Source organism: Dermacentor variabilis, chromosome 3, assembly GCF_050947875.1.
Source record: "Dermacentor variabilis isolate Ectoservices chromosome 3, ASM5094787v1, whole genome shotgun sequence".
NCBI classification, from domain to species: Eukaryota; Metazoa; Arthropoda; class Arachnida; order Ixodida; family Ixodidae; genus Dermacentor; species Dermacentor variabilis.
The window spans coordinates 125,774,965-125,800,878 of record NC_134570.1 but is presented as its reverse complement, the minus strand read 5'-3'; the positions used below and the strand labels follow the sequence as shown (position 1 = coordinate 125,800,878).

General features: G+C 45.2%; 1 protein-coding gene across 3 annotated transcripts in view; it reads right to left on the bottom strand.

The window, feature by feature from the left end:
- The window catches only part of LOC142574160 (evasin-1-like), a 56,276-nt gene extending 42,158 nt beyond the window's left edge, over positions 1–14,118 (bottom strand). Inside the window, exons 1-2 of one of the 3 annotated variants that reach the window (XM_075683315.1) lie at positions 13,873–14,118; positions 6,388–6,456 (exon numbers count right to left, since the gene is read on the bottom strand). In XM_075683315.1, the coding sequence (XP_075539430.1) occupies positions 6,388–6,442 (55 nt within the window). In that variant the 5' untranslated portion in view covers positions 6,443–6,456; positions 13,873–14,118. The remainder of the gene's footprint in view (positions 1–6,387; positions 6,457–13,872) is intronic. The other 2 variants (XM_075683314.1, XM_075683313.1) reach the window with 2 other exon arrangements.
- Positions 14,119–25,914: the final 11,796 nt, after the last annotated feature.

Here is a 25,914-nt window from a genome sequence, read left to right as displayed (position 1 = left end):
TAACGCCGGAAGAAGTAAAGAAAGCCTTCGGAGATATGCAAAGGGGGAAGGCAGCTGGGGAGGATCAGGTAACAGCAGATTTGTTGAAGGATGGTGGACAGATTGTTCTAGAGAAACTGGCCACCCTGCACACGCAATGCCTCATGACCTCGAGCGTACCGGAATCTTGGAAGAACGCTAACAAAATCCTAATCCATAAGAAAGGGGACGCCAAAGACTTGAAAAATTATAGACCGATCAGGCTACTGTCCGTTGCCTACAAAGTATTTACTAAGGTAATTTCAAATAGAATTAGGAACACCTTAGACTTCTGTCAACCAAAGGACCAGGCAGGATTCCGTAAAGGCTATTCAACAATACACCATATTCACACTATCAATCAAGTGACAGAGAAATGTGCAGAATATAAGCAACCGTTGTATATAGCTTTCATTTATTACGAGAAAGCGTTTGATTCAGTCAAAACCTCAGCAGTCATGGAGGCATTACGGAATCGGAGTGTAGATGAGCCATATGTAAAAATACTGGAAGATATCTATAGCGGCTCCACAGCCACCGTAGTCCTCCATAAAGCAAGCAACAAAATCCCAATAAAGAAAGGCGTCAGGCAGGGAGATACGATATCTCCAATGCTATTCACAGCGTGTTTACAGGAGGTATTCAGAGACCTAGATTGGGAAGAATTGGGGATAAAAGTTAATGGAGAATACCTTAGTAACTTGCGATTCGCTGATGATATTGCCTTGCTTAGTAACTCAGGGGACCAATTGCAATGCATGCTCACTGACCTGGAGAGGCAAAGCAGAAGAATGGGTCTCAAAATTAATATGCAGAAAACGAAAGTAATGCTTAACAGTCTCGGGAGAGAACAGCAATTTACAATTGGCAGCGAGGCACTGGCAGTCGTAAGGGAATACATCTACTTAGGGCAGGTAGTGACGGCGGATCCGGATCATGAGACGGAAATAATCAGAAGAATAAGAATGGGCTGGAGTGCGTTTGGCAGGCATTCCCAAATCATGAACAGCAGGTTGCCGTTATCCCTCAAGAGAAAAGTATATAATAGCTGTGTCTTACCAGTACTCACCTACGGGGCAGAAACCTGGAGGCGTACGAAAAGGGTTCTACTCAAATTGAGGACGACACAACGAGCTATGGAAAGAAGAATGATAGGTGTAACGTTAAGGGATAGGAAAAGAGCAGATTGGGTGAGGGAACAAACGCGAGTTAATGACGTCTTAGTTGAAATCAAGAAAAAGAAATGGGCATGGGCAGGACATGTAATGAGGAGGGAAGATAACCGATGGTCATTAAGGGTTACGGACTGGATCCCAAGGGAAGGGAAGCGTCGCAGGGGGCGGCAGAAAGTCAGGTGGGCGGATGAGATTAAGAAGTTTGCAGGGACGGCATGGCCACAATTAGTACATGACCGGGGTTGTTGGAGAAGTATGGGAGAGGCCTTTGCCCTGCAGTGGGCGTAACCAGGCTGATGATGATGATGATGTAATTAACATAAGACGTGGCACCGGTCTCATGACTCGTCCAGAAATTACTACAGAAAAAAATTAGCCAGAGCTGAACTATTCTAAAAGCGACAAAGCGAGTGCATTGGCGCAGGCAATGTGTGCTGCCCATATTGAGTAAATATAACTGTAGCTTGCGTAAAACGTATTTAATCAGATCTTCTATATATCAACACCCTTCTGACTTCGATGCTCATGTTCCTCACTGCTCGCAGTGAACTCGCTTTGTTACAAATTTTTCACTTTTAATTTCAATCCAGTCCAGATCATAATGATTTATACCGGTATGATCAGGTTAATAAACTAATCACGCTTTATTGCATATATTGCCGCCTAGCATTTTGCTGATAATTACTTCATAATATTTCTGCTCGTTCGGTACTTCAACTTCTATTTTCTATCAATTATGCCTTTAAGAAAACTGGCTCCATGTCTTCCCTTCTTTTTTTCGTGAATACCATCAACGTTTCCTGTTTATCTCGACTGCTGACGATTTGACGCTCAAATATCCTTTAGGCACCAGTGCTTCTGGAATGTGTACTTCCCGACGGTCCTGGTTGAGTCAGCATGTTCACCTTCCATTACGAGGAGTTCAGTGGGTTCTCGAGATATGCTATAACAGACACATGCCACAACATGTTGCGAATAATTTCGCTTTTATGTTTTTCTCTTCAGGAAGCGAGCTGCTGCCTCAAATAACAAGGCACCGCCCTTTGTGGTATAGTGCAGATTTTCCCCGTTTTTTCTTTCTTACCTTATTGTAGATATTCATCAACATTTGTTTTCATTCTTTTCAGATAACGTAACGTTAGTTCCCCTCTCTCTTTCATATGACTCCGGTTGGTCTATGTGGACTTTCTATAACCCTGTACTTCGTTCCCGACTTTGTTGATCGGTTCCTGCGTTCCGTGTCAGCGCTTTTGAGGCACAAATATTATACTCTTTACCCACACAATAATACAATAATTTTCAACCATCTTCCTAATAATTTCTCAAATCTAATTTTGTCATGCACTTTTCTCACTTCAAGCTATGTGCAACCTATGTGACCCTGCACTGCCTCTTTTGTGGTCTCACCCAAGAACAGTAAGGCCAATCGGCCATCAACCTTTAAGTAAGCGCAACCCTGGGGAGACCTCTGATCAAAACACCTATTGGACTTTCTGAATGTTCGCGCTGGCGGCATTATTGTTTTGCACATTTCTTCGATTAACTCTTAACTGTAGCCCCAAAGCGTTGCATGTGTCCCAGTTTAAGAAAATTTAAAACTGGTATGACGAGAGTTTCACTGGCAAAACTCTTAAAATAATAAATTTTAAATTGCTGTTTACAATGGTGCCTCCATTGGGCCATCATTTCTGGAAAAACAACTGGTCCGTCTGTTCTCTCTTCTCTCGTCCATCGCGCATCTGCTCCGAGACTGGACTGGGCAAACGAGAGATAGCCGTGGTAAGCAAGGAGCTGTCTAACAACGACTACCCATAACAACTGCTGAAGACTCAAGAACGGTGGTATTCAGTTGCTAACTATGCAAGTGTTCTAGAAAAAAAGGAGAGCGGGCGGCTATCCCCTATGCGCGAAGATTCATTGTAAGGCGCTGGCTAGAGTTTTTGGTACATACGCGTGTAAAAATCGCACACGTGCCAATAAACAAAGACAGAAACTCGTACGCTTGAAATACCCGTTTAAAATCAAGGTTGCCTGGTGTAATCTAAAAGATTCCGCGCGAAATTTGTGACGCATTCTACATAGGTGAAACTGGAATGTGAAAAGAAGGAAACAGCTGTACCAGAACGATGTCAGGAAAGGCAATGCAAGTTCGAACGCCTTGGCGGATTATCATATGAGTGATTACTAACCACAAAATCGAGGGGGATGAAGCGTGCACAACCGTGACAAATAAGCGCCTATATTCAAGAATACTGTTGGAATCTTCGCTTATTCAAATGACTAGAAACGCGATTAACTGGAGACGGGGTAATCATGCCGGGACATAGATGCGCACTGTGCGCCAACTAACACATAAATAATCGTCCCTTTTGGGAGCATCTTCATTATGAAGAAGAGACTCGTAGCGGTCTCGAAACGTCATTGTATGTTTTATTTTATTTTGGACCTTAGCCGAGTGCCGGTGTACCTGACAATGTGCCACCCGTGCCTCACCAATTTTCAATGTCCTTTTATATCATGCCTGGTGCATGGAGGGTTAAAATAAAGTTAAAATCAATTATCCGGGTTCACGTGCCAAAACAACTTTCTGATAATGAGGCACGCCGTAGTGGAGGACTCCGGAAGCTTAGACCACCTGCGGTTACTAAACGTGCTGTTAACTTAATCTATGTAGAAGGGTTGTTTTCGAATTTCGCCCCCATCGAACTGCGGCCGCCATGGCCGAGATTCGATCCCGCGGTTTTGTGCTTCGCAGCCCAACATCATGGCGAGTAAAAATCCTCGGCGAGTTACATAAAGGGTGCCCCACGTAACTTCAACCATACATTAAAATTACGCAAATGCCACATTGATGGACAGAACCAAGCTAATGTTCTGTGCTGTAATTTGCAGATACACTTATTATTTTTTTTCATTCCGCCTAATTAAATAATCAGTATTTGTTATTTAATGCGCACGGATAGAAAGGTGGGCGAGTTGGTGCGGTAACATCATCTTGGATTGTAGCGCGAAGTGACACGCACAGAGACAGGAAATAAACAGGGGATAGCTCATTCAATTCTTAGGTCTGCCATTACTAAGTCATGTCCACACAATATGCCACAAAGTTTTTCGCAACAGCTAGAAAGGTTTCGAAAGGCTAGTTATCCTGTGCATTTATTATCACTAACCTGCGAAAAAATTTAAAATGTGTAAAAAGCCCCGGTAAGAAACAAGAAAAACAGAAAAAGGAAAAAAGGTTTGCCGTGGTACCCTATGTACATAGATTATCCCATAGTTTACGGAACGTGGCCAATATATAAGACGTCAATAGTTTTCTAGGCCTCCCGAAAATAGTCTAACATGTGCCCTATGATAAATAGGAAACTTGAACAGGGTGGCAAAAAAATAAAAGATGATTGCGGCGTTAGACATGTGTCCCCTTTAGTGCCTTGTAACACTGGTATAGTTTATCAGATTCCACTCAAGTGCGGGAAAACTTACATTCGACAGAGTGGTAGGTGCACTAATACTAGACTAAAAGAAGAGAAACATTCACTAAACAACCCTAATGCATCACATCGAGCGTCACATTGTTTTAGTTGTGGTTGTAAGCCTTTCTTTGAAGACACAAAAATTCTTTCCAGACACAAATGCCAAACGACACGGGAAATAATCGAGGCATTACACATCAAAAGATTAGGAGACACTTGTGTTAGCCATTCATCTTTTTCTCTGTTAGAATGCGAATTTCAGTATCTTCACAATACGTGTACTAACCTGAAGAAGTTCTTTTGTGTGTTGTTTCGTTTTTTGATTTCCATACTTCCTGATATGTTCAACTGATGTTTTTTGTTCCTTGTCACGTTCGTATGCTGCGGTTTTTGCATTCATTTATATATATATATATAACGTTTATATTGCACGTACTGAGCAAAGGAAAGTGGTAGCGGGAGTTTTTCATGCTGCTGTACAGTTTTTTCATGGACACCGTTAATCTAATTATCAAATTTCTGTTGATAAATAATTTTCACTGATTATCTAAGTAGGCGCAATGAAAGGTAATCTGAGTATTTCCAAGCGACGGCAAATGACAGCACTTTGGCGCTTTCCAGCTAGGTGGCATTTAATTTTCTGTAACTAATGTTTGGCTCAAGTCACATTAGACACCTTTGACAACGAACCGGCATTTAGTTTGCGTATATATATGTATATATATATATATATATATATATATATATATATATATATTAAGACGAAATAGAAGCCAACGTGCGCTTTCTATTTCGCCCCCGTCAAAATGCGGCTGTCGCGGTCGGGATCAAATCCACGACGTCTAGCAATACCAGAGCCGCAAAGCTAACGCGGCTGCCACAGAAGTGTTGACTTGGTGGTCGACCGCTTCCGTAGTGGCTCCTGGACCCGGCGGTTCGCTTTAATTAATGCGGCTCTGCTTCTGCGCGCCCTGCGGAAGTTTCCCGCTTGGCATATTTCCATGACGTTTATTTCTCAGAAATAGAAGCAACGTACTGTACTGTACCTTCAAATTAAGCTTATTCTTTGTCCCCGCAACCGTTGTCTCTTCTTCTCCCTCTTCCTCTGCTCCTCTTCTCCTCTCAACAGTTCTACCTGCATCCCCTTTGAACTCACACGTTAGCAGAAAGGGAAACGCTGCAGTTTCTGCAATGCTTCTGATGGGAGTCGCCGATAATTACGCCTGTCAAGCGGCTAATGTGACCACGGCCACGGAGCTCCAGAGAGTATTGTGTACATTCAACGCGGTGAGGTGAAAATGAGTTTCTCCCGTCGCCTTTCCTCTTTTGCTCACGCCTGTCATCTACATACATGCTCTGAACCACTCCTCAACGCGGTGTGCGCGACAGCAGCAGCCGCAGCAGCCACAGCAGCCCACAGTAGCAGCAGCCATAGTGGAAACGTCGAAGGAAGAGGCAATGAAAGCCTTGTTTCAAAACAACTTTCCGCAGGTGGGGAACGATCTTACGTCTTTGTAGTATGCGTACGATGGTGTAACCAAGTCGGCTACCGCGGCGCCGTGTCCTATATATACAAATATATATATATACAAATATATATATATATATATATATATATATATATATATATATATATATATATATATATATATATAAAGAAAGAGAGAGAGATCATTGTAATCCAGAAAAAAGCAACTGTCATGGATCATAGTGGGACTTACCGGAAGCCACCAAAACTGCGAAACTTATCGCAGCGGCGTAGATGGCAGTTTTCATGGCCTGAATAAAACCTGTGAAAGGAAGTCGTATCAATTGCGATATGTCCTTTTCTCAATCATATTGTGTTCTAACAGTATGTATTCCACGTGCAAACACGTGTTCTTTTTTCGCAGAAAGTGCTTGCTGTTTCCATATTGTATAACCGAGCTCTATACCTAGCGTTTAAAAAGAAAGTGCACCGTGTCAATCATGTTGAAATAGCTGCCGACATTAGCGTCTACAGCTGCGGCACCATAGACAATGCAGTGAATAAAAGGTACGTGTATGCATTGAACACGCAAGCAGCTAGGTAAAAAACCATCAAACCCGTCATTGAAGGCAAGAAGCCGCAGTTTCGCCCGAAACGCGAAGCCTCGATTGGCATAGCAAATGATTAGAGATCTACACCAAGATAGTAGTTTTATCGGCCGTATAAACCTCTAAACATTCACTTCCTAGGGAAATTAACAAGTATGGTGTCCCGCGTCCACAGGCAAACGAATGCGTCTCACTCGATGACAGCCGAAACTCGCAGTCAAAACGTGACGTGAGGAAGCGCGCCAGCATCAGCGAGCTAATTGATCATTGCGCTGCATCTCGCTTGTACGCAAACAACGCGCATGAAAATTTCAGCCCTTGGCACACTCTGTCCCCATCGCAAATCGCTTCCAAGGTAGGAACCACGTGGCCACGCTCACCCGCGCCATACGCAGCCGCCGCCAATGGCTGGACTGGTCTTTGGTGGACCAAGGTGTTTTGGCGGGCACATAGTGCGGGTTGCAGCGACAGCTGGCCTTTGTAAAGTGTTGCTGGTGATTTCTGCGTGTGATGCAGTTCAATATATCTTGCAGGCAGCGCATCAAATATTATTTTGTTGATGCCGTTGACTCCATTGGCTGCCTATTGTTGCTGAGGACTACCTCGGGCGCTGCTAAAAAGCCAAGTCGCTTCAACTTCTATAGCGGGCTATGTACAGGTCACAATCAAACCAGAATTACCATAATCCCTGTGGCGTGTTCTCGTACTTCTGTCATTGTTTGTACGCTATTCGTAGCGTGCTTTAAAAAATTTGCTAGTTATAAGGAGCGCTACGCGCATACTTACTTCTGCCACACCTCATTATAATGCAGCGACAACTGCGTTAGCTCGTGAATTTTGCATAACGTTTGGTTTCCCTTTACTCCATTAGATGAGCATAAGCTTCTTGACAAGATAAATACCAGGTGTCTTAATACCAATAGTTTTATTTGCCATTTTCGCCAGCTTTCATGTTTGGCTACGGTCACTGGTTGATGGTCCGAGTGCTATGCTAATGCTCCGAATAAAAGGGGGGCCTGTTTTCGCGCAACTGAGTTTCAGGGAGCAGCGAGGGTATGTGGGCACTGTGGGGCTAGAGCTTTTCTGCGTTCATTTAATTTGTTTTATTTATTGCGATAGCAATTACATGGGCACTCGACGCGAATTTCTGCTGTCTCGGGCATCATGATGTTTCGTATAAAGTCCAAGGGCGATAACACCGTAGCTACGCACCGTACGCTGTATGCGCGAGTGAAAGCGTACGAAGGGAGCCTAGGATCGAGGTTCAATCTCGCCTGCGCGACAGGAAGGAGAGTGAGAAGGAAGCACACCGCCTTCCATCGCGCGCGAAGTCCGGAATGGTCGAGGCAGCGGTGGAAGAGGACGGAGGGGGTGGTGTTCTACTCCGGCTGTAACGGCGTATGTGCCGGCTGTGCGCGGTCGCACGGCCGTTTCTTGAGAGCGATCTGCGTTGAGGCCAGAGTCTAGGTGCGTCGGCGGCTCCCAGCATTGTGCACACTGTGTGTTCTCAGCGCTCAATTTGCGTTGAAGAGATATACAGCACCATAGTCAATTGCACATCACGCGCACAAGCTAGGAATACCAAGGAAACAAAACTAAGGAAATACCAAGTGAAAGCCGAGCCAAACAATGGTTACCCATTAGTAGACGACTCTCAAAATTTCTGTAGCTTTTTCTGACGTGATTCAAATGGCCTATACGCGCCATGATTTAACGAGAATGCCGGTTAACGGCTCTGAACTCAATATTTCTAGCTGCATTTGCCGTTTGAAGAATTTCCATCCGAACAGGCTAATTTTGTTTATTTCGGATATGCTGATTGTTTAGTGAAACAGATTTGTTTGATTGACGGCACACATATGTTGTTTTCAGAAACAGCAATACCAACGCATGTGATAAAATATTTCTGTACATAAAATAGCCAAAACACGAGAGCCGGACAAAGGATGAAACTAGGGATAGAAACCAAGCAGAGCAGAAAGCAACATAAATTTTCAGAATTATCTACTTCTGCATCAGCATTGCTTGGCTCGTCTGTGACTTCGTTTATGCACACTTTTGTTTACTCGCTTTTCCTAGCGTATGCGCGTCTACCAACGGCTTTCCGGTGGGAAATATTGCTTCGGCTTTAGTAGAGAATAGTCAACTTTTCTCTCTTTGTCCGGCATTGTAATGCAAGCGTACTAATTGAGCTGGAATACCGGGCACGAGCGGTCAAAAGGGATGATGATAGTGTTCTAAAGAAGTAAATGACGCTTAATTCTGCAGTAGAAGCGGAACGCCGCCTTCCGCAATGCCGCGTGAGACGTTGCGCGAGGGAAAAGTGTAGGCTGCCTGGATATCCTCCTCGCTCGCAACTTCATCATAGAGAAAGCTATGATTTCGTACAAAGTGGAGAGAACCGCGGCATCTTCTACGGCGTTGGGCGCGCGAATGGCGGACACCGCAGTAGAAGCCTTTGGTAAACGCCTTAGCGACGCGTTGACGGCGCTCGTGTGTATCCACCATTAGCGTGCCCAACCAATAGCCTAACGCCGTAGTAGACGCACCGGTTGTCTTAAGTCTATATGGAGCGGTGGGCAAGGAGAACATCGAGGCACTCTAGGAGAGTGCATCGCCTTGTAGCCCTGGCTGCGTCAGCCTGGCTGTCGCGCTCGCAAGTCTGTGCTATGTGCGCGTCTTGTGCACGCAAGCTGCTGCCTGCGTTCTGACTGTGCCTGCGACGGCCTAACGAAAACGTGTCATGCATCTCAACGCGCTCGCTTACCAACGAGGTGTTTATAACTCTCAGGCCGCTCAGCAGCGTTCAATTGGATCTTGGGCCGCTTCAAAATCTCAAGTTGGCCCACACCAATCTTTCAGGTTAGCCCACCTCCGAATTTCAGTTGGCCAATCCGCAGAGTGAAACGTGGCCATCCCCAAATTTGAATTGGCCAGTCCACAAATTTCAAGTTAGCGTGCCACACGCTCCGGCTCACCCTCAGATTTCAAAAAGAAGAAAAGGGCTAGCAGATGGAATAGCACACTCTGGTATAAAGGTTATAAAGATGGATAAGGTGCCTCAGAAAGGCTGGCCAACGTTTTGATAGGAGGACCTATCTTCGTCTTACCTATCTTCGTTTTTATCTCAAAAATCGAGCACAAATTTTCGTCGTTTCCATAGGCTTCCATTGCTGAATCTTTAACCTCTCTGGGAACAAAATTCTTGCTTGTCACAGCGTGATCACTGCAGTTGGCTCGTGTGGATAGTCTTCCAGAACATGTCTGTCACATGCCTTTTTCAATAATCGACCTGCAGCTTTTGTCATTCGCGAAAAACCCGCTCGTTCCACTGAAAATGGGCTAGCTTCGTGCAGTGGCCTCTTGGGGCGCTAGTTGGTACGCGTCCAGAAAAAGCGGGTTATGTCCATTTTCACAAGATGAAATGGAGGCGGATTTTTCACTATTCAACTGTCAATGTGCTCAAAGCAGGTCTTACTTTCTTGATGGACATGTTCCTCTTAATTTTTGACTATCGGAGCGTACAAACAAAAGTCACAATAAATAAAATTTACAGCGCATTCCTTTTATTTCTTCTCTCTCTTTAAAAAGTTTAAGAGAATGGCAATGCATACACTTTGAATGTGACGAACTTTTACCAGCACCTTCCTTTACGGGCAGCGGAGTGGCACTGCATAGCGTGTTAAAGCGTTCAAGGGTGCCACAAATTTGAGGGCATCAGGACATGTCGCACCCTCGTATAGTAGCACCCGCGGCTAGACCAATTTAGAGGCGACGAGGAACGTAGCCTCGATCCAGCACGCCATACCACTCTCCTGCTCGTACTGATATGTGTGGATTGCCGTTTGTCCCAGTGCAGTGCTGCTAACTGTAGGGAAATTTCCCTGGATCTAGAGATTTTACGCATTGTTTAGGGAAATGGACAGATGTGTCCTAATCTAAAGAAATTTCGCGCAAAGATATTTAAACAGTAAAACTTCTGGCACGGTTACGCGTTTTGACTTCAGTCGCCTCCAAGTTACATTCGCACTCTACGTTCGCATTCTAACTATTACTTTTGATCGCACCCCACTGCTGTGGATACATCTCGCCCAGTAAACAACCGTGCGTGGTTGCCCTAAATCATGTAACAAAGTACTGGTGCGGCGATTTTGCCAATCGTACCGCTACAAGGGGGTTATAGAAGTCCGTGCACTCTGAATAATATATTTATTTGAAACCTTCAAAGCCATGTAAGGTGGGACACCAAACAATGCAACAAGGGCGAATCTGGGCGTAACCGGACACATATAGCCATCGCCGAGTGCGACCCAGCCGTCCTGCATGCCGCTAAGTAGCAAACTATGCACGCGTATGCTAAGATTAACAGGGAGCTGCCCATGTGCAGCGCAACCGTGGACACAGTCCCAGTTGTCTTGTGCTTGAGCTTTGCAGGAACGAGAGTAATTGGCCGCGTAGCTTGGTGTTTCGCTGGAAGTGACGCGTAAGTGCGTAAGTATGGTGGCGCTATGTCCGCACATGGCATTACAAAAGATTTCACAACTTTGACACGTGTTTTGTTAAGCGGCGCATTATTGGGGTACTCTTACGTGCCTTAAGAGGTCCGCTGCCGATGTTCTTTACAATTCCAGTAAGGTTCGTTGTAATCTTGGCACTTCGGTCTTGCTGCAGAACAACTATGAAGAAGGACAAAACCCATACGCGCTTTCGTCTTTTTCTGAGAATATGGCTTCCAGCAAGAGACTGCATTGTTGGCATAACAACTTGCACTGCAGCATGATTTCAGTTATAATCCCGTGACTTCATTACTTGAATATTTCGAAACGCGGTTAAAATTAGTTTAATTTACACGTAATGATAAAATAAGTTTATGCTACAATATTTGTAGTGAATTTGCGTTTCTGATAGGAAATTTTTTCAGTAAAAATTACGTTGTCAAATTCAGCAACCATATTTTGGAAATCTCTATAGAAATCTAGAAAAAATGCTTATTGTGAATCAGGGGAAAACTGATTTTCGGGGTTGGCAGCATTGACCCTGTAGCCGCTTGGAATGCTAGCGGTGTGATTGCGAAATAATATTATTCTAACGTGTCCCCTGTGTTATTCCTAAGATGCCAGATACTAAAGGTCAACAGGTTACCACCTGTGCCGTATTCGTCTATAAAAATAACTTTCAAAGTGAATGTGAAGCGCCCCTTCAACCGCGGCGACACCGTGAACTCTGCCACCGCGGTAGAGGACAATGCGCCGTTGGTTTGTCAGCATAAATGGGTAAAAGTTAACGCCGTCATCTTCGTTGCATGTATCGACGGAAGGTTTCGTTTTCAGTGAGCGCGCCGCGAAGAAATGTGCCCATGTGGTCAAATTGCGATAGGAATGAAATGCGCATATTCTAAATGCTCAGCTGTTTGGAGTGGACTAAGTCAATCTATTCGTGCACAGACATAGATGTTCTAAGGTTCAAATGTGTTCTAAGATAATCATGCTTAGTGACGAACACGTGTGTTGAAGTTAGCAAGAGATGTATTATTGAAACAGTACATGCACATGAAGAAAATGAACGTGAATTCTTTTTCGTTCTCTAACCAAAGCCATGCCCATCATGTGCCCGGCGCCCCTATTTCACATGGGCTCTGCCGTATTTTTAAAACTCGCCTGCAAGTTCCCTGGCAGACGCCGCCTATACGCACGTAACACATAGCACATTGTATTACTTCAGAAGTTATGGTTGCTCTTGCAGAGCGTAGTTCGTTTTTCATCTCTCTCGAGTTGGCGAGGTGCCCTTGCAATTGCATCACTGTAGAAGTGCGCAATTCTTCGAAGGCGTCAAATGCATCTGGTTGGTCATGGCGTATTCGCGGCCACGTTAACAAGGTCCGTTTATCAGGTATTCTATGATAAATACCCTGCCGGTCGAGGTTACATTTTTTTTATTTTGTGAAGCTTGATGCACGGATGCCAGGTCAACAATGCTTAAAAATAGTAGCGCAAAAGTTATAGGAGCATGAAAGCTACCAAATGTGTTTTTTTTTCGGAGCTCAGCTAGCTACTTGGATTGGGATGCACGCTGATGAGCCACACGTCATGGCACACGGAGGCAGCTCCAATTGTTATAGCCTGAATTATAAATTACTAGTGTACAATGCTAGAAATAAAATAATAACGCACTACTCATCGGTTACGTACCGACAATGTTCAGAATTGACTCACCTGCTATTTCGATAGCGGAGAGAGCTGGGGCAGTGCCTCTGGGCACATAGCCACTCGATGTTGCGGCTCTACTGAAATCTTGCTAACGGCACACTAAGAATATTCCTAATTAAAAAAAACGTGCTGAGACCTTTAAGGAAAACGTGAACGATTCCCATTAGTCATCAACAGTTTATTCGCTTTGCGCCCTTCAGCGGAATTCAACGTACCACCATGGCGTCGGACAACAGACTGCACTGTGATCGTGAAATGTCCGGCGCTGTCGATAAAACGGTCTGTAGTTACAGCATCGCCCGACGAGGTCAATCACAACGGTAAATCTTGCTATCGCTGGCACTGGGATCTCTTTCCAATAAATGCCCAGGAATTTACTATACGACGCCAGAGTATTCGTAACTAACAGTTACTACAAATTATTTAAGCTAACAATTTCCGGTGTAATGCTCGCACAATCTCAAATAGGGCTCCTCCTCGCTGGTCAACCACGTGTACCCGATGGAATGCGACGAGGGACAGTAAAATACTAATCTGAAGTAATACAAACCACGCGATGAGGTTGTCTATTAAAGTGAAACATACGCAAAAGAAGTTTTATTTTGGATGTCTCGACCAATACGTTTCAAAATAATTCACATGCAACATGGTGGCTCAGTTGCTGGCTGTTCTTCGAGATTTGATACAGAACAACATGCGCGCCGCAGGCCGGCTTCATCACCTCCACACTAGATTCGTCTGGAACTCCCACTGGCATCTTTACTGTAAAACTGCTTAACATATTTTGCGGCCCTCAGGACCTGAGCCGAAGTATAGGAATGCGCTTGATAAACGAAGTTCGTTGAGACCACGTTCACCATGGCTGCCATTTTCGTACTTCGCGGGGTACATATGATGGCATGAGCAGAAAGTGAAGTTACTTACCGAGTACTCAAGTTGACTTGTCGCAAGACTATGAGCTCGCAGTGGCCTATAATACCCTCACAGACTGCCCATGTCGGTCGTCTAAAAGGTTGCTTTTATATGTTCAAGAATGCCATTTGAATTCTTTTTTTTTTTGGGAGACATAAATGACGACAGTATTCTGTATAAGCAAGGGTTCGTGCCTTGTGTAGAGAAGCGACGCCTCACAATCAAATATCAAACTTCCTTGTAGGGTTTCCAGCTGCCGATAACCAATTTATTGCTTGTGCGTGGCCTTAAGATCTCCTGTATGCCTTTTGTGGCAAGGCCTTAGCGCTTCACTTGTAACCTATCGCAGTAGCATGTGGAAGCTTCACACTACGCACAATTATTGGTTCCGATTTTGGATCCATCGAAGCTGCCGTTCGTAATTGACAAAAACATGCGACGCATGAGCAGCTTCCACAAAATAAAATGCGGTGGGAAGGTGAACAACCAACATTCTTAGAACATGCACAAATAAACAGGGTGTCCCAGCTAACTTGGAACAAGATTTTGAAAAATCCTAAGCCTTCTGCAGAACAGAAATCGCGTGGATGTTATTAGCGTTTACCTAAACTTACAGTACCATTTTCTTGCTCAACTGTGTTTGAGTAATTAGCTGAGATAAATTAATTAAACTTTTAAATATAACTTTAAGCGTTCAAGCATCAGTAAGAAAGTTGTGGAACTTCACAAATATTGCCCAACCGAGGTACTTCCAACGAGATAGACTTAGCGTACCGCTCATTCCCTTCACTTACGAGAAAAGACTTCAACCTTTGCTCGCTTCTGACATTACCGGCAGCGGCTGGCGGCGGCGCTCTGAGAAGGCGCTTCGTCAGCAGCCGCTCGAGCCTGTCGCCGAAGAACGCGCCGTCATCAGCCGTTTATCCAGATATGCCGAGAAAAGTAGTTTTTTTTTCCAGCACTCAAGTCAATACCGAATACAAAATGAAGCTAAACATTTCGACAGAATTGCCTGTCTGGTTGGGAAATTGGTTAGGACTTGAGACTGACTCCAACCAAATAACTGAATTTTATTAGCCCGACGTTTCGGAGCCCATTCGGCTCCTTCTTCAGGGGGTTGTTCTTCGGGGGGTGGCGGTGTGCCACTTTTAAAGCGTCTTTTGCAAAGCGTCTTTGCAAAAGACGCTTTAAAAGTGGCACACCGCCACCCCCCGAAGAACAACCCCCTGAAGAAGGAGCCGAATGGGCTCCGAAACGTCGGGCTAATAAAATTCAGTTATTTGGTTGGAGTCAGCCTCAAGTCCGAATACAAAATGTACACAAAACATACATCATAAATCTGTAACCTGCACGACTGCGCAAGAATAAGCATCGTTTGTTACGAGGCCGCTTTTTTTCCAAGCTGTGCCAGCGGCTAAATGCATGTGAGCTCGACTGTCTATTACTGTCGCGCCGCGGAACCGTTTCGAAGAATGCGTTTGCAGTGCCTAAAGCATGCCGTACTCAAGCGAGAAAACCAGAGTAACATAGTAAAGGACAAGAGCGGACACTCGAGCCGTTTCGCGGCCGAGCTATGGAGCTTCGCTGATTCCGCTAGGTGGCAGAGCCTATCAAGAACAATACGGCTGTGGCTGCGGCTGCGGCTAGCAGGTTGACAGGCGACACGATCACTGAGCACGACCCAACATGTGCGAAGCCTTGCCAAACCGCTCCGCCGGGCTCTTTCTGTAAAATGCTTCTGAGCATCGTTGCTGGGTTCTTCTGCCAGCGTCTGCTTCGTCGCTGTTTCATGGTAAGGCCACAGCAAGTTCTTTTGCGCATTGTTAACGATTTATTCTCTTCGCATTTCGTTATGTCACTGCTAGCCGCATGAACGAGTGACGGCGGCCTCGCAGCCATGAACAGCTGCTACCCATTTGCTACGCTGACTTTCATTTCGTGTTCTTGTTTTTATGCGCAGCAATGAGCGGTGATGCTAGCGATAACAACGATGCGGCAGCGTCCGAGCTGCGATGCACGTTCGATACAATGATGAAGTTAGAAAATAAAATGGTACGTTAAGAAATGTGGCCTATGAACACATGCCGTTCAGGGCAGAGAGTTTAGGATACGAGCGGCGATTGCTGAAAAAGTATGGTGCTCTACTTCTGCAAAAGAAATGTAGTTACTTCTAAAGCGGTACACGTGCAATATTTGCAGTATGGCAATAATGCGCTCGAGCGTTGTTAGCTGTTCTGCATTGAGCTGAAAATACGTGTTTTCATGTTTTAATTGTGTATAGAGTCGTTACCGTGGAAAGTTCCTTGTTTTTTAGCTTTTATAACAGTGCTTACTTAACAAAAAAATAAAATAATAAACGCACTGCATGAACGAACGCAGCATCTCCATTGTAAAGCTTTGCAGGCTCTAATATTGCTTATACGAAGGAACGTAGCGTCTACGTTCGATAGCTTTGAAGCCTCCAGTATTTCCTACCTTCTGTCTGTCATTCTACGTATTGCAGGAATCTCCACAATTTCCTCAAAATACACTGCACAGCCAACGGACATCATGCATACTCAAGGGCAAAGTTCCAAGTATCAGAAGACGATTGCAAGGCTTCGAAGACAGCAGGCGAAGACCACCAACACAAAGTGCTTAATTGCAGCTCTTTAATGACGGACACACTGGCTTACATATTCGAGATGAAGATGTTGGTACGTACTAAATTATTCTTGCAGCCATTTTATTTCGGCACGCTACCATTCAAGAAAGTACAAGAAAAAAACGTCATATTTTTTTCCGTGCTAAAACAATGCCATTTTAAGCAAATTATTTGCTGTCGTGTATGTGCAGTTTCCGTTTGCATTATCTGGATAGTTGCAACACGTCTTCTATGTGTTTTGCTTGCGCAAAGGTATTGCCATGACGCCATTAATTTCAGACAATTCTCCATTATACCGGTGTCACACGACCGCTTTTGATCACGAACAAGTCCGATCCCGATTGAAATTCGAGACCAATATTGGCGCCATCACGCAGCTTGCGCAGAAGGACCAATCGTGACTGAGAAATTCAAATCGTATTGGGCTTGATTGCGTTTAAAAGTGCACCGTGTCACACCCGTATTACTTGCATTTCGCAGTTTCTTCCCGTTTTCATGCATGCCTCTTACAATCTTGCTGCAATAAATTGTTGTCTGCTATTTTAGTGTTCTTGACTGTGCAGCAAGTTCACTTATATTTAAGGAACACGGCACATTTATATACAATACACCTTTTGGCGTTAGGTACTAGACGTGCAATACCATAAGCGATAGAGTTCTACTTCTTCAACAGTTGGCATGATGGTTGCACTAAGTTACAGCTTGAAGTAGCAAATATGAATTTAAATGCAACTAACATAAGTGAAACACCTTTGCGCGCTGGTCGTCACAACATATAAACAGCGGCACAAGCGCCTGCATAATATCAGGCGATTTAAGCAAAGGTATGGGTCACAAAAAATATACAAAAACGAAACTGAAATTCGAGCCTCCGAGATTCGGCAGCGTGCGGGACCATCTTCAAGGCTGGTGCGTTTCGCCGATTTCGCTAGGTGCGCTGAGAGCCGAAGTCGGCTGCAGGCGCCTATGGGAGTTTCTGCTCTTTAGGTTTACAATATTACTCTATGAGCAAACGGCGAACATGGTCTCAGCCTTGGGAGCGGCACAGGGCGACAAGAGGAAAGCTGCCAAAGTACACTGAAATTGGCAATGTGGAGGAAGACCAAGCGCGAACACAATTAAGAGGAGTTACTTGACGCTGAAACAGGTAGCTTCACGCAGACGCGGCAAAGAGGGGACCATCAGTGAAGAGGCTGACGGAGGCATTTTGGCTTTCATGACTTCAAACCCTCATTCCAGCGTGCGTGACGTGAGTGGTGAGGTAACCCATCGTGTTTTCTCAGTGGCTATGGTGTTCGGCTGCTCAGCACGAGGTCGCGGGATGAAATCCCGGCCACGGCGGCTGCATTTTGATGGGAGCGAAATGCGCAAACACCCGTGTACTTAGATTTCGGTGCACGTTAAAGAACCCCAGGTGGTAGGAATTTCCGGAGTCCTCCATTACGGCGTGCCTCATAACCAGAAAGTGGTTTTGGCACGTAAAACCCCATAATTTAATATAATTTTTGAGTGGTGAGATCGGCATTTCAAAGTCTTCAATGTCAAGAATTCTTAGGAAGGCTGAAATGCATCCGTATTACCTCCAAATGCATCAAAAGCTGCAACAGAGAGCCATTAAATGGCGGCTTGATTTCTCAAATGGGATCCTTGTTAACAGTGATGAAATAGCTTATTATGTTGACAAAGTGCTCTGGACCGACGAGGCAAACGTTTCCAAAAATTCTCAAGTCAACATCCATAATGCGCATTACCGGATCAATAGGAACCCGCATTGTGTGGCGCAGACCAGACAACAGTACCAATGGTAATTCAGTTTCTGGCGCGGTATCTTTGACGGAAGAATAACTGGCCCCATATTTTTTTACCACATGCTCACGGCTCAGCGGTACCTGAACATCTTAGAAGGTCCAGTCAAAGATTTTTGCTACGATCTTCCTCTTGCATTTTTAAAGTGAACTTGGTATGAGCACGACAGTGCACCAGCTCCCAGTAGCAGCCTTTGCCGGAGCCTGGCTTGATGAAGCCTCGACACGCCAGTGTGTCGGGCGGCATGGACCAGTTTCATGGCCTGCAAGGTCACTGGACTTGACACCTCTTGACTTCTTCTTGTAGGGACATGTGAAAGACCGAGTGTATCGCAAACCTGCAGCTACACCAGAAGCGCTAAAGGCAGACATGGCTGAGGCATGCAGCGAGCTACTGTCTTGCGTCATCAAAAAAGCTACATCGGGCGTGCTGAAAAGGTGCCAGTACTGCAATATGGCAGTGGGCGACTTGTTTGAACAGATTCTTTAGGCAGACATCAAAGCGAATAAATCTCTTCAAGCGTTATCCATGAGAAGAGTCATCTGTGTGAAACTCTTCCACGACGTGGGAATGGCAGGCAAGTAATATCACTTTACAACTTCTTTGCCGACAAGGAATGGACAGAAAGCTAAAAAGCAGGCTTCGATGTCAGTTTACAATTCTTCCTTTTGTGACAGCCAGCGTAATTCACACGACGTTATCAAGCTTGTTATAATGCGTGTTTGCTTGTTGGGGTCTCGCTCCCAAATTCGAACTCATGAGCTTGTCATTTTTCCTAGGCATGCATTCTGCTAGCGTGAGAGTGCAATTATCGCAGAAGAAACGGGAGCCGCGCTGTATTTCAACTGCCGCCCGAACTCACTGGAATTTATCTCGGAACCAAGCACAACGCGAAGCTCTGTCGTGAGCAGCACGAAAGGCGGGATGCGAGCGATGGTTTTTACAAAGCACGCTTGAGAGCGCTGTAATCGTTGCGAATTCGGGTGCACAGAGCGTGCTGTCATGTGGTATTTTTTAAACTGCGCGGGCTTTCGTTTTTTTTTCGAATAAAAACGACCAGGCTAAGCCTATCTCGTTGGAAGTGCCTGGGTTGGGAAATATTTGTGGAGCTCCACAACTTTCCTATTGACGCCTGAACCTTTCAAGCTATATTTAAAAAGGTACTTAAGTTATCTCGCCTAATTAGTCAAAAAAGAGGGGAAATGGTACTGTAAGTTTAGATAAGCACTAACAAACTTCACGCGATTTATGTTCTGAAGAACGGATAGGTTTTTTCAAAATCTTGGTCCAAGTTAGCTGAGACGCCCTGTATATTCGCATACAACTTAAGTCTGCAGTGAAGCCCCGCCCATGCCTTCATAACCGCCAGCCACTGTTCCTCCGCGAGGCTGCAAATAGGTGGTACCTCAAACTTTCCAGGTTGCCTAAATTGGGCGGTAACCACAAAATTAAGCTTGTACTGGAGAAGAACGAGCAGTAGGCACTGCTTCGAGGAAGACGACGGCGACGAATTCGGTTGAAACCGTGTACCTGGATCGCTTGAGCTGTGTGACCGCTCGCTGCGAGGTATGTGACTCTCTGAGAGCTTCTTTAATCACTCCAGAACACCTCACGGCAAAGTTATAACCTCGTAATTTCACAAGTTTTCACCAGTCTAATATAGTGGAACGGTTAAAGCCGAATTCTTTCAAGAGCAGAAATCAAACACTTGGAACGCAAAACCTCAGTGAGAGCCACGCAGCTTCCAAAGAAGAAAAATCCACAATTTGTCACGGTTTTTTACAAGATTGCGAATCCTGTTACGTCTTGTAACGAAGGTTTATATGCAATAATTATTGTTATCCTTTACGGCGTTATTAAAAAATTCATCTGCGCAAAACGAATCGGAGCTTAGGCATACCCCGGTTTGCAGCATGAACGTCTCTTCTGCGGAAGCATTTTTCGCTGAGCACTATTATGCACCTGCCGTTCCTGCTTCATCATGCTCGCCTTCATCCACTATGCTGTCATCCGACACGCCACAGGTGCGTCAGGCTACTCCGACGACACCGAGACAGTTCAGAAGAAACAGCAGTGGGAATGCCCTGTGCATTGGCACTCAGCAACTCTTGCTGAATGTGAAGGTACGATAGAAGGCAACCGAATGTTGCGGTCACGTAGGTCTACGAGTGGGTGAGCCAACTAACCAGTGTGAGGTTACGCAAAGTTCTTGATTTAAGGCGCACTGCCAAAACACCTGGACGCAGGGGTACGGAGGTTTTCACGGAAGCAGCCTACAGGTGAACGCTGTAAGAGGCGCCTACATACGACCGCTTCGCACTGACTGCACTAAGAGAGACCGCTCACTACTTTATCCGATACAACGAGATCGCAACAACGTAGAAGATCGCCGCACAATTAGAATCCGCGAATCTGATGGTCTGCCGAAGTTCAGCCGTGGACCATCAGCCACCTCCTTCTCGACGTCAGCTTCAAGAGCGAGAAACGTAGGAGGAACTACTTTCTCATCGAGCGCGAAGTTTTGTCGCGGATGAAGCACAAGTATCCTTACGAACTTGCTCAGTACAGGGAAGAAGGGCGCAATATATTTCATATTCGTGAAACGTGGGTCACTGCTATCCACACAGTGTGCACCGTCTGGGCTGATACGAGAATCATCTCGACACGCGATGCGTACTTGCCTGGGTTACAACGGGGCTAGAAAAGGACAGTGGCTGATCGTGACTGATGTAGGCAGCGAAGACGATTTTGTTGATGGTTGCCTGGATGTGTTCATTGAGAAAAAAAAGCAGCTGACTACCACGAGTAAATGAACCGCAACCGTCTCGAGATATGGTTCAGCTCGGTGGTCTACAGGCTGCCTTCGCAAAGCGTGATTTTCCTCGACAATGCGTCCTACCACTCTAGGCGCGTGGAGGAAATCCCGACGCTGTCACTCCGGAAGACAGAGACCGAAGACTGCGTGGCCTCCAAAGTTGTCAAGTGTCATGGCGTCACGACTAAGAAGCAGCTGTTTGACAGCGTTGCCACTAAATTTCTCAAGTGCCGGGTTGATGCGCCTGCTGAAGGCGCTGGCTATGTTGTCCTCAGGCTCCCTCCATATCAGTGCGACAACCTCATAGAAATCATTTGGGCGCATAAGAATGGAGCGGCAGCGATGAACACAACAGTTAGACCAAGTTTGTGCACTACCTTCTCCTTGCTGAAGTGGCGAAAGTCCCACGAGAGAACTTGCCTAAGGCTGTGCAGCTTTGAAGGGCCCCAAAACACACTTCTAAACACACTTCTGACAAGATGGAGTCCATCATCATCAACCGGGGAATTGATAACAGCACGACTGAATCGAAGCTCCCTGGTACACAGCCATTGGAGTGAGCTGGCATACTATACGATGGCTGATGCATGCTTCCCAAATGTTCTCACTTCTGCTGCCTGCTCCTGCTACACTGTGCCTCTTGTCACATCTCACCTCTACTACATGGTGGCTGACTCAGAGTTCTTCTAGTGTAGAATACCGAGAAAGTTTATGGGTGACAGGACCTTAGTCAGGCAGACAATGTACTGCCTTTAGCCTTGCAATCGAAAACCTTCAATGTGTCTAAAGGAATGCTGAATAAAAAAAAGTAGAACCCTTTCGTAAGCCTCCAGGTTTCTGCCCCGTAGGTGAGTACTGGCAATACACAGTTGTTACACACTTCTCTCTTGAGGGATAATTGTAATCTGCTGTTCATGATCTGAGAATGCCTGCGAAATGCACCCCAGCCCATTCTTATCATTCTTCTGATTATTTAAGTCTGATGATCCGGATCCGCGATCACTATCTGCCCAGGTAGATGCATTCGCTTACTAATTCCATGGCCTAGCTACCTATCGTAAATTACTGTTCTCTTTATAGACTGTTAAGCATTATTTTAGTTTTCTGTCGATTAACGTAACAATATATCCGTTCTGCATCGTTGTAACTACACGAAAAACTAATATCAGAATTTGATTGTTTTTTTTCTTTTCATATACGGATTTTTTTTTGCATTGATAATAATAATAATAATATTTGGGGTTTTACGTGCCAAAACCACTTTCTGATTATGAGGCACGCCGTAGTGGAGGACTCCGGAAATTTTGACCACCTGGGGTTCTTTAACGTGCACCTAAATCTAAGCACACGGGTGTTTTCGCATTTCGCCCCCATCGAAATGCGGCCGCCGTGGTCGGGATTCGATCCCGCGACCTCGTGCTCAGCAGCCCAACACCATAGCCACTGAGCAACCACGGCGGGTTTTGCATAGATGATGCATGCCACACTGTCTGCGGTACTGCTTTGAAGCCCCGTGCCACATTCCAGTAAAGGCATGTCTTCACTGCTCTGTTTTTTTATTTGCGAGTATTAGGAGAAGAGTGGTTTACTTTCAAGTACATTACAAATAATGCGAGGCGTAATATTTTACGCGATACTTTCCCAGAATTGGTGACATGAAGCAAGGCTACAATTCAAGCAACTTCACTCCAACAGCGAGAAAATTTATTAACTACCTGTTTCTATATGTCAGCGTACGTTGCGCTTTGAGACAACGAGGGGTGTGAATCCTAAATTTAGGTTTAGTTCTTTCTATAAAAAACATAAGGGCTAGCCAGCACGCTTAACAAATGCCTTATGTTCATTGTCGCCTCTTCGGAATGTGTTGGTTTTGCTATGGCTGTCCAAAAAAAAGAAAAGATACGTGAGTGTGCAACAAAGATCACTCAGCAACGTTAGCTGTTATCTACGATGAAGTGTTGTGATTCTTGAAGTTACCACCTAGTGCAAGGTTTTTCTTTTTTGCTGTATTTTATTGTATCTTATGTGTTTGGATTATGTTATATGAACCTGACAGATACGAGGGCACAATGCATCAAGTATTGATTTTATTGCTTCGTTAGCAGCAGTCCAATTTATGAAATTTATGAATTTATGAGTGCAGCGATGGCGTAAACGTACAGCATCCGCCTCGCGTGCAAGACGACCGTGGTTCGAATCCCGGTGCAGCGTAATTTTTCCATCGTGCTAAAAAAAATCCACTTGTTGATAAAATTGCATAAACAGGCCTGGAGCGCGGCCTGATCCCGGTGACCAGAACTGGTAGCACACTCGCTCACCGGAGCACGATTGACCACCTTGGTGCAGTACTTGGCCACAACCTCTTATATGAATACAACGATCAAACCCCGGCCCTCAGTCCACAGCAGCTGCGAAGCAACTGACCACGGCGATAGTCGGACATGTGACGCAGCAGAGGGTGCTAACAGTCCCTAAGTCCGCACAGGCCATCATTGTAATGTGAACCTGGCAACGCTTAACGCTAGAACGTTATCTAGTCAGGCGAGGCTAGCAGTGCTATTGGAGGAGCTAGAGGGAAGTAATTGGGATATAATAGGGCTCAGTGAAGTTGGGAGGACAAAAGAAGCATATACAGGGCGAAAAAGGCGGCATGTCCTGTGCAACCAGGCCTTAGAGGAGAGACGAGAACTAGGAGTCGGATTCCTGAATAATAAGGATATAGCTGGTAAGCTAGAGGAATTTTATGGCATTAACCAGAGGGTGGCAGGTCTTGCTGTCAAACTTAATAAGAGGTACAAATTGAAGACCGTGCAGGTCTACGCCCCCACATCCAGTGATGAGGACCAGGAAGTCGAAAGCTTCTATGAAGACGTGGAATCGGCGATGGATAAAGTCAAAACAAAATACTCTATACTGATGGGCGACTTCAATGTCAGGGTAAGCAAAAAGCGGGCTGGAGACAAGTCAGTGGGCGAATATGGCATAGGCTCTAGGAATAGCAGGGGAGAATTATTAGTAGAGTTTGCAGAACAGAATAATACGCGGATAATAAATACCTTCGTCCCCAAGCGGTATAGACGAAAGTGGACGTGAATGAGCCCGAATGCCGAGACTACAAATGAAATAGGCTTTATGCTCTGCGCTTACCCTGGCATTCATACAAGATGTGGACGTGCTCGGCAAGGTGCACTGCAGTGACCACAGAATGGTAAGAACTCGAATTAGCCTAGACTTGAGGAGGAAACAGAAGAGCCTAGTACATAAGAAGTCGATCAATGAGTTAGCGGTAAGAGGGAAAATAGAGGAATTCCGGATCAAGCTACAGAACAGGTATTCGGCTTTAACTCAGGAAGAGGAACTTAGTGTTGAAGCAATGAACGACAGTCTTATGGGCATCATTAAGGAGTGCGCAATAGAAGTCAATAGTAACTCCGTTAGACAGGATACCAGTAAACTATCGCAGGAGAAGAAAGATCTGATCAAGAAACGCCGATGCCGAGTGTTATATGTAATATGCATTTTTAAAAGTGCGGGCTAGGAAAAAAGAGTGAACATATTTAGCAGCGTGATGCAGGAAAATATGAAGATTGGAATCCAGACGACTGTCCTTTCGTTATTACACAGAGGGGCATATATCGTAATTATACTAAATAAATAGCAGTGATTTTTTTCTTTCTTTGCACGGACAGGCGGACATGCGCGGAATATATAAAGAAATTGATTATCTTGATAAACTCATTTTGATTATCTTAAGATGGACGCGTAAGCTGAGAACTTCGTCAGGTTGTTTATTGCTCTGCTACCGCTGTGTAAGTACTATTGGGCTCTTGGGGAACAAAAAGGAAATAGTTAGGCAAGTGTTGAACGTTTATGAAACCTTATGGCGAAAGACTGATTGCGCAATTGCCACACGTTTTGTCATTTTTGACATACGTTTATCAAGAATGGTGGCAACTGTGCATCGGAGCGCACGACATAACTTACTGAAATGGCCGCACCCACTAGAAGTGGGCCAGTGCCGTCAGCGCCCTCGCGGAGGGAGGGGCAGTGCGGGAACGTTGGCATGATTACCGACGCCGGAGCCAGTTGGGGAAAGAAGACGACAACGAACCTAACTACGAATCCCAAGCAACTACTCAATGATGAGCAACGGAGACGTCAGGACGAGAAAGCATACTCGAAATGCGGTCTCTTATGAAGGCGCAGTTAGGACACCGGAGTGAGCTTGCGTGGGCAAGGAATGCGCGGAAAACGCTTGCAACCAGAAAATCGCGTCAGTAGAAACACAGAGAAGCTTCAGAAGGGGAACTCGTAGGAATGTAGGGCGAAAGCATCGGCAGGCAGATGATGCGAAAAAATCAGCACTACACCAGCATTTATTTCATTTACCGAACACAAGATGGTCAAATAAACCGGCATTTACGTGAGGCTCAAAAGAAGATCTTATTGTGTCCTTTTGAGCATTAGGCGAGAGCCGGGTTATCTGACCATTTATCATCCTCGCCTGACAAGTTTTTGTCGAACTTTGGACTATAAGCATAAGAATGTCGTAAAAACGAGTTTACTGGCGCATCGTCATACCGCTCATTTATTTCGTTGGACTTGATTATGTAACCTAAAATTCAGAAGCCTTGGTATCAAGAGCACAGTATAGGTTTTGAAAGTAACTATTCTAAAAAATGCTTCAAGTACATGAAAATTCCCCATTGCGGACTTTCTGCCCTAAAGTTTTTGTTCAGCGTTGGGCGCGCGTGCGTTGGCGCGTACGTGCTCTCGTGTCACTAAAGCG